Genomic DNA, 9,515 nt, shown 5'->3' with positions numbered 1-9,515 from the left:
TGAAATTTGAGATACTTTTCAATTCGTGAAACAGGGGTGTGCAATTAAAAAAATTTGGCACTAGCCCACGGGCTAGTGGCAGCAATAAAGTTACTAGCCCCAAGTAAAAAGTTACTAGCCCAAATGTAGGGGGAAGGGGGGGGGACAACTAATATTAAAAGAAAATAGATTATTTTTGAAAAAGTGAGGGTTTTAATGTGATTCTTTTTAATTCTCACTAGTAAAATTAAATCATGTATAAATCAATAATTATGTGGAAAATAAAAATGAATTCAAATAAATTATCTTATCTAAAATGAAATGACAATCATTTTTTTTTCATCTTAAATCATTAAATACGCTGGAAATATATTTTATGTAAACCACATAACACTTATCTTTCAGTTGATTGAGTGATCGTAAATAATTTAATGAGATATTTGCATGTGTATTTACCATAAACAGAGGAATAGAGGAAATTCGGATTAGATAAAAAGGATCGTTTTTGGAAGTAAATAAGTCAGGTAGTACTGCAAAATGGATAAGATTATGGAGATTTACAAACAATAGGAGCATGCTGACGAAAATTTTTCATTGCTTGAGAATTTAATAGCAAAAAATGGGTGAAAATACTGATAGTGATACATTGGTAGTTTTAATTTTTACTAGCCCAAGGGGCTACCTCTGTGCAGAAAACTACTAGCCCGACCCCAAAAAATGGTAGCCCCGGGCGTCGGGCGATGCTAATTGCACACCCCTGCGTGAAACATAGAGCACAAGCTTGCCTATCTGAGATTTTTATACATAAGATGCATCTGATACTAGTGTATGAAATATATAAATTTGATAGATAGGCAAGTTTGTGCTCCATGTTTTCTGAACCAAAATGTGCTGTAAAATCGATGAAAATTTGCATAAAAAGGAGAAAATTCGGAAATTGGCATATTTTCCAACCTTCCTGTGACCTGTGTGTATCCCATAACTTAGAACCAATATTCATTTTATGGCAGGGGTGACAACAGGTTTTTAACTGATAAACTATTGCATCACTTTAATAGACACCCCGAACAGGGGGCCAAAAAGGGGTCTTAGCCTATCTTGTCCTTTGTTCAAATAATAACCCCCAGGGGTAGGGTGGGGCCACAAGGGGGGATCAAAGTTTTACATAGAAATATATAGGAAAATATTTTTAAAAATCTTCTTCTTAAGAACAGTAAAGCCATGATTGGTCATATTTATATGGAAGCATCCTCAGATAGTGAAGATTCAAGTTTGTTCAAATCATTACCCCGGGGATAGGTTGGGGCCACAATGGGTGATCAAAGTTTACAGAGGAATATATAGGAAAAAGTCTTTTTCTCAAGAACAGAAAAGCCATGATTAGTCAAATTGATATGGAGGCATCTTTCGGTAGTGTAGAATGAAATTTGTTCAAATGAGGGCCCCCGGGGGTAGGGTGGGGCCACAATGAGGGATCAAATTTTTACAAATGAATATATGGGAAAAAAATCTGCTGCTCAAGAACAACAAAGATATTTGTTATATTGATATGAAAGCATCATCAGGTAGTTTAAAATTCAACACCCCCCTCCCTGTAAACTTTTCAATACTGTACTGATTTTTGCTTTTTTTCCTAGCCAATGTGCTCAGGTGAGCGATGTGGCCCATGGGCCTCTTGTTGAGATATGTAAACATGTGCAAAAGCTGTTCAAGATTAGAACTGATGAAAAAAATCCATTATTTACTGTAAATTTTATCTTTCATAATAAGGAATGAAGTGTTAATATTTAAAATGAAGTGGAATTTTTTTTTCAGACATAGATCTTCCTGATGATGGAACAGATGATCCTCGTGATTTCAAGGTCATTAGATGGATGACAAAAGAACTGGTGAGCTAAATGACTTGAAAATCTCTTGCTTCCCTTATGAGTGCTAGTACAATGTATTATATAGAATTGTAAAATGTTATATTTTCAGAAATTGGCAGCCATTCCCCCAACTGCATTCTACCATCAGGAACACAAACATCTAGGAGAAAACTATATACGATTCTGTTTTATCAAAGTGAGTACTGTATACCAAGTGTATCTTCATCTTATAAGTATTATCATTTTGAAAATGTCTGGCCCCAAAGGCTATATCAATTTCTTCATAACACCTTGAATTCAAAGGGTCAACATTTCATTAAATACTTCACACACAAAAAATTGCAATAATGATAATCAGCATGTTTCAACTATTCCCTTGAATTAAAAACATACCAGTACCTCATAAAGCTCAATATTTTATTTTATATTGTTCTCAAAATTTGGCATTGCTTTCATGTTTTGAATATAATTTGAAGAAAATTGTATAATTATACACTTGCAAAGAAAGTTAAGGGGTATACTGGAATCAGTATGTCTGTCTCTTTGGCCATCTGTCTGCCTGTTAAATTTTTTTGTCTATATGCAGTTTATATGTGACACTATTCAATTTTTTTTTCAAACTTGGTAGAATAAACAGTCATTCCTCATTTTCCTTAACTGGGGCTGAGGAAAAACTTTAAGATATCCAAGGATTCAAGATTTTGAGGTTAAAATACATAAATATGTCACTTTGACATACCCCTGGTATTGAAGCTATCAAATTCTGGTGTGACCAGACAGTGTGTAAATGGTGATTTTGACAAGGTCAAGGTCACTGGGTGTGAACTGCTAAATTCTAATATTGAAATAACAAGGATCTTACTTACCCTCAAGGTTGATTATGATCATGGGATATTATCATTTCACTGAACATAGCCTTACATAGTCCATTTAGACAAGGTCAAGGTTGCAGAGTTCAGAAGTGTCAAATTCTAAATTCTATAAAACAAGGTCACTGCATCCAGAAGTGTCAATTCAAAATTCTTTAAGACAAAACTTTGTATTGGAGGAAAGTCAGGAGGTCATACTTAGACAAAGGTTGCTTATGACCAAGAGTTCTGTAATGATCCCATGCCATGATTGTTTTTAGAATGTCAAGGTCACATGACTTTAATAAAAGTTAAATATTCTTTGGTCCATGACTGCAAATGCTTGGACCATGGATTGTGATATTTTCTGTATTCAACACAGTACAATTATGTGTTAAGATGGCAGAGTTATTTTTTTTTTAAGTAAAATTATCTTAACTTCTTAACTTAAACTTCTTTAAGTTATCTTAAAGAATGTCTCTTCTTTAGTTGCCCTCTGGGATTATTAGTCCTTGAAGATCAGTTGTACAGTAGTTTAATTATACACTTACACTTTTTTCCCTTCTTTTTACAGAAAGATGAAACCATTGCAGCAGCTGGTGAAATTCTCAGAAAATGGGCAAACTCACTGAAGAAATGACACTAGAATAATATTGTACTCCCAGTATTAGAAAATATTACCAAGTTGCATGCTGTGCCAATTAGAATAAATGCCTATGAATTGCTTTACCATTATACTAGTATATTACAGGTACACCACTGTACCCTTAACTGTTTTGTACCTATTTACTCAAGAAATCCACATATGAGTAGATGTACATGAAATAAGGCTGTTTACAAGTGATATTAAGAATTCAAAATTTGTTTAAAATGTACTCCTTGTATTACATGTATTAAACTACATGTAAAATTGTATTGTTCCTCCATCATACATGTATAGATTTACTAATTACACAAAGAGCTTATTAAGAAATTCATGGGTTTTTTCTTCTATTTCTTTGTTTACAGGAAGACCAACAAATTTTCTAATATGTATGATTAATTTTTGTCATGGGATGTTCTTCAAATGGCTGATAATAATCAGACTGTGTGCCAAATGCCTGTAAAGGTTTATATAGAAAATTCTGTGATTTCTTAGACATTTTAAACCCTTTCATTAATGAAGTATTACATCAGCATCAAGCTTCTTTAGTATGAACTTGATCCATTTGTGAATTCAGAGACTTCTTTACCTAAACAATTTTTTTCCAAAGTTTTTTGTTTTTGTTTTGAAACGACTCTTGAAAGTGAGGTTATCCTTGTTGATTTATTATTTTATATAGCTATTGTGATTTTTTTTCCTATACACAGTAATTATGATGTTTTAATTTTTAGATACAATGCAAAAATTTTTATTGGCTGTACTGTGAAAAGAAACTGGTATTAATTTGATACTTTTAATGTTGACGTGTTGATGACTATCATTGGGCTATAACTAATGGATTCATTGATTCTAAATGCTTCAGTAAATTTTTTTTAATTATCATCATATTTTGGAGAATGAAATACATTAAACTATATTTTATGATTTAAACCCAGCTTTCAAAATCAGTGTTCTTTCAGCTGATATACATGTACATGTATGTATGTTAATTTTTAATGACAGTCATACATTTTTATATGTATATACCTGGTATGTACCATTGATATTCAAATATAAAATGTAGGTTATGTATGGTCAAATATTTCAGTACATTTACCATTTTCAAAATTTATTTCACCAAAACACTTAGCAAAACAATTTAGCTGGTTTGTGCAAGGATAGATACAGATTCAACTTGATATTTATTGACAAGGCAAGGAAAAACAGGAAAATGGCTTAAAGCAAAAGAATAGGAGGATAAGGAGGGGAGGGAGAGGGGCATTGGACGTTGTAAATGGGGTGGGGTGAGGAGGCTTTTGACAGCTGGATCTGCCCATGTGGGTCACCATTCTTATAATATTCCTCTATTTTTTACAAATACCTATATTAGGTAGAGAATTATTTTATTCCATATTCAGAGTTGATCTTTACCTAGGTGTATGATATGCATTAGCTTTGATGTGCTTAGCCTGTTGTTTTTAATGTCACATATAAGCAAGTTAGATGTTTTTACATACATGTACATGTACCATAATGTTGAATTTCACACCTCCACCATTGGCATTGGTGACATCTATACCAGTAATTTTAAATTGTAGAGTTGATAGACTTCAACATACTGAATGCCATATTCTTATTCCAGGTTGTTACTTGTTGAATGCTTTCCAGATTTAATGAAATAAATTGATACCATATTTTCTCTTTCTTTTTTTCCAATTCAATATTAACAAGTTTAAATGATATAAGCAATCCAAAGGTCCATTCTCTTCACTTATAACCAGTTAGGATTTACATAAACCTCATGTAAAAGTTATTTAAAATGCTGAAAATGAAAGGACTTGAGGTACATATCACTGATTTTATCATCACACCACATTAAGATCATGGCCAAGACCCAGTGTCCTATTTCAAACATCAATATTAAGTAGAGACTTAGTGCTATCATTTCATTTGAAAAAAGCTTTTTCTGAAAGTTCAGGTATTTTAAAACAGGCTTTGTGAAATTGCAATGATGTTGAATTATGCCGAAAACGGGTGTATTTGAGTACCGGTATCTAAGAATAATAATATGAGCTTATCCCTCGATCCAAAAAATAAAATATACTATCATAAACAGTTCCATCAGTATATAATTGCTAATATTGATCAGAAGTTGGACTCTCAGCAAAATATTGAAAAAATGGCTTAAACTTTTGGCCATTTCTGAAGAACTTTTCAGGATTTTAGGATGAGGATGCAATTTATGGCATCATGATACATGAACTAGCAAGAAATTTACGTAATTTTTAACAGATATGGAGTCGCCAAGGGTCCAAGTGAAATTAATGTAACTATTTTCTTCTAAAACGGAGCAGTTTTGAATTTTCAGAAATTCAAAGGGCCATAAAAGGCCCTAAGTGAACCTTGTTCTTAAGTATTATACCCCCTGCTTGAAAAGCATGGGGTGTATAGAGATGGGGGTGTCAGCCTGTCTGTCCAGCTGTACGTCTGTCCGTCCGTTACACTTTGGGGTACCCAACTCTTATCCGCAACTTCTTTTATACCACTGCATAAAATTTAATGAGACTTTCACAGAATCTTTGTTACATAGTGCCATTGTGCACCTCCTATTTTACTTTTTGATCGCACAAATATTTTGGGTTTCCCATAGAAAACATAGACACTGCCATTCTTTCTATATTATTGGGGTCACCATCTCTTATCTCGGTCACAATATAGCTCAGTCGGTAGAGTGCTCGCTCCATGATCAAAAGGCCATGAGTTTGAATCTCAGCCGGGACTGACCTAAGTCGATAAAAAATAGGTAGCAACTGTTCCTTTGCCAGGTGCTCGGCACTTTGAAGTGAAAGTTGCGGGTCCTTCAGATGAGACCTTAAAAACCAAAGGCCCCGTGTCACGGCAGGCCCTAGCACGATAAAGAACCCTCACTGCTCAATGGCCCCGTGTGAAGGTCTAAATTTGAAGCTCTTCACCAGTATACGGTGACGTCTTTATATGACTGAAAAATTCTCAAATTGGATGTAAAACAACATACAATCAATCAATCAATCTCAGATCTGCAACTCTCCCTCTATCATTGAACAAAATTTATCGATGCTTTCATAAAATCTTTATTACACAATGCCATTGTGCACCTATTTTACTATTTGATTGGGCACATATTATAGGTTTCCCATAACAAAACATTTACACTGCAGCCATTCTTTCTATAATATACCGTTCATGGTAGCTCAGTCGGTAGAGCTCTCGCTCCATGATCGGAAGGTCATGAGTTCAAATCTCCACTGCGACTGACCTAAGTCGATAAAAAAATAGGTAGCAACTGTTCCTATGCCATGCGCTTGGCTCTTTGAAGTGAAAGTTGCGGGTCCTTCAGATGAGACCTAAACAAGAGGCCCGGGGGCCATATCGCTCACCTGAGCACTCTATTAAGGAAAAAGCAGAAATCAGTTCAGTCTTGAAAAGTTCAAATATAAAACTGGTTTGGTGGGGGGGGGGGGGGGGGTCAATTTGAACTAACTTGAATCTAAACTTCATAGGGATGCTTTTGAATTGATATGACAAATAATGGCTTTGCTATTCTTAAGAAGAAAATTTTGATTGATATATCCTTTGTATTCCATTGTATAACTATGATCCCCTGTTATGGCCCCTCTATTCTCCTGGGGGTCATGATTTGTATAAATTTGAATCTACATTACCTGATGATGCTTCCATTTAAATATGACTAATCATGGCTTTGCTGTGAGAATTAAGATTTTTAAAGATTTTTCCTATGTACTCCTATGTAAAACTTTAATCACCCATTGTGGCCCCACCCTACCCCCGGGGGTCATGATATGAACAAACTTGAATCTACACTACCTGAGGATGCTTCCATATAAATATGACCAATCATGGCTTTGCTGTTCTTAAGAAGAAGATTTTTAAAGATTTTTCCTATGTATTCCTATGTAAAACTTTGATCACCCATTGTGGCCCCACCCTACCCCTGGGGGTCATGATTTGAAATAACTTGAATCTACACTACCTGAGGATGCTTCCATATAAATATGACCAATCATGGCTTGGCTGTTCTTGAGAAGAAGATTTTTAAAAGATTTTTCTATGTAAAACTTTGATCGCCCATTGTGGCCCCACCCTACCCCTGGGGGTCATGATTTGAAATAACTTGAATATACACTACCTGAGGATGCTTCCTTATTAATATGACCAATCATGGCTTGGCTGTTCTTGAGAAGAAGATTTTTAAAAGATTTTTCCTATGTATTCCTATGTAAAACTTTGATCGCCCATTGTGGCCCCACCCTACTCACGGGGGTCATGATTGGTACAAACTTGAATATACACTACCTGAGGGTGCTTCCATATAAATATGACCAATCATGGCTTTGCTGTTCTTAAGAAGAAGATTTTCAAAGATTTTTCCTATGTTTTCCTATATAAACTTTGATCGCCCATTGTGACCCCACCCTACCCCCGGGGGTCATGATTTGAACAAAATTGAATCTACACTACCTGAGGATGCTTCCATATAAGTTTCATATTTTCAAGCACAGTGGTTCTTGAGAAGATTTTTAAATGATGCCATTAATTTTTCATGAATTCATAATTATCTCCCCTTGGAAGAAGGTGTGACCCTTGAACAAACTTGAATCCCCTTTACCCAAGAATACTTTGTGGCAAGTTTGGTTAAAATTGGCCCAGTGGTTCTTGAGAAGAAGATGAAAATGTGAAAAGTTTACGACAACAACAACGACGACGCCAGACAACAGACAAATTTTGATCAGAAAAGCTCACATGAGCCTTCGGCTCAGGTGAGCTAAAAACCAAGGCCCTGTGTCAAGGCAGGCGTTGGCACAATAAAGATCCCTCACTGCTCAATAGCCCTGAGTGCTGAGAAAAGGTCAAAATTTGAAGCCCTTCACCGGTATATGGTGACGTCTGTATATGAGTGAAAAATTCTTGAATGGGACGTAAAACAACATACAATCAATCTTTCTACAATATGGAGGGGGGTACCATTCCTCCTATACCACTGAATAAAATTTGATGATACTTTCACAGAATCTTTATGATATAGTGCCATTGTGCACCTCCTACTTAATGTTTTGATCGGACAGACATTTGGGTTTCCCATGGCAAAAAATGGACTTTATACTCATATGGGAGTGGGGGATGTCATTTTGTAAGCTCAGTGCTCACAGTACCTCTAGTTTGAAAATGGTTTCAATCTTTTAAAAAAGAATTTAGAAAGATATTTTAATTGTATGTTTCTTATGTGTATCTATTTATCTGCAAACTTTTATTAAAATCTGACCGAAACTAAAATAATTTCAGAATTTCTCATTTTTAGTAACCATGGGAACACTATCACTGTATTTAAAAAACCTATGACTAGAATTATATATCTTGATATTGTCTACTTGTGTAACAAATTCCAATACATGTAGATCAGACTGGAACTGTTGGAGAAGTGTTTTGAACAATTTCATAGAAATTTCTATTTGTAGTAACATGGCAAAACCATTCAACATATTCAGAATTATGTATCTTGATGTCGTCGATTTGTGTGTGAAGATTTATTGAAACTGGACCAGAACTACAGAAGGATTAGAAATTTGACAATTTCAATGGTTTTGTATTTTTTATTCCTGGTAAATAAACTTAAAATATTTTTCATTTCATCTCTGCTTACATGTATATTTGGTCAATTCCAAGTAGTGACCAGGATTGAACAAATGAAATAACTAATAGACAACTAACAACATATATGTGTGAAATTTATTTAAAAATTTCATATAAAGCTATGCAATATAACATATGTTATCAGCCCGAAAATTGGAATCAAAGGTACAAGGTACATGTATATTAGGAGAATGGTAGTCATGCTTGACCAAGTATCAATTCTTAACTGAATTAATTTCACTGTTTAACATAGAAGCATTAAATGGACATAGATAACAGTTGGTTCCATGGGCCGATAGCATGACAAAATAAAGCATACTTGTAAGATAGACCATACACATGTATTAGGAAATCATAAATAATGAAACTACTGAAAATGTTAATCTTGTCTCAATAATACAAAGGTACAGTGAAGCACATGCATGAACATATTTCATTGCTGATACAAGCACTGTTAAACCAAGAACCTAAAGAAGAATATCAGAAACTAAAAATTATTTGCATTTGCTC

The 9,515-nt window shown here is 34.5% G+C and overlaps 1 protein-coding gene across 2 annotated transcripts in view; it reads left to right on the top strand.

The window, feature by feature from the left end:
* Positions 1-5,015, top strand: part of LOC133197413 (kynurenine--oxoglutarate transaminase 3-like) — an 18,080-nt gene extending 13,065 nt beyond the window's left edge. For both annotated transcript variants that reach the window (XM_061333435.1, XM_061333436.1), the window contains 3 exons: positions 1,795-1,868; positions 1,957-2,043; positions 3,270-5,015. In XM_061333435.1, coding sequence (XP_061189419.1) covers positions 1,795-1,868; positions 1,957-2,043; positions 3,270-3,335 — 227 coding nt within the window. In that variant the 3' untranslated portion in view covers positions 3,336-5,015. The remainder of the gene's footprint in view (positions 1-1,794; positions 1,869-1,956; positions 2,044-3,269) is intronic.
* The last annotated feature ends 4,500 nt before the right edge of the window (positions 5,016-9,515 follow it).

Source organism: Saccostrea echinata, unplaced genomic scaffold, assembly GCF_033153115.1.
Source record: "Saccostrea echinata isolate AGI-Se365-2 ecotype Australia unplaced genomic scaffold, CSIRO_AGI_Sech_v1 ptg000030l, whole genome shotgun sequence".
Classification (NCBI taxonomy): Eukaryota; Metazoa; Mollusca; class Bivalvia; order Ostreida; family Ostreidae; genus Saccostrea; species Saccostrea echinata.
Note: the sequence above shows the minus strand (reverse complement) of the source record. Positions and strands in the feature narration are given on the sequence as shown.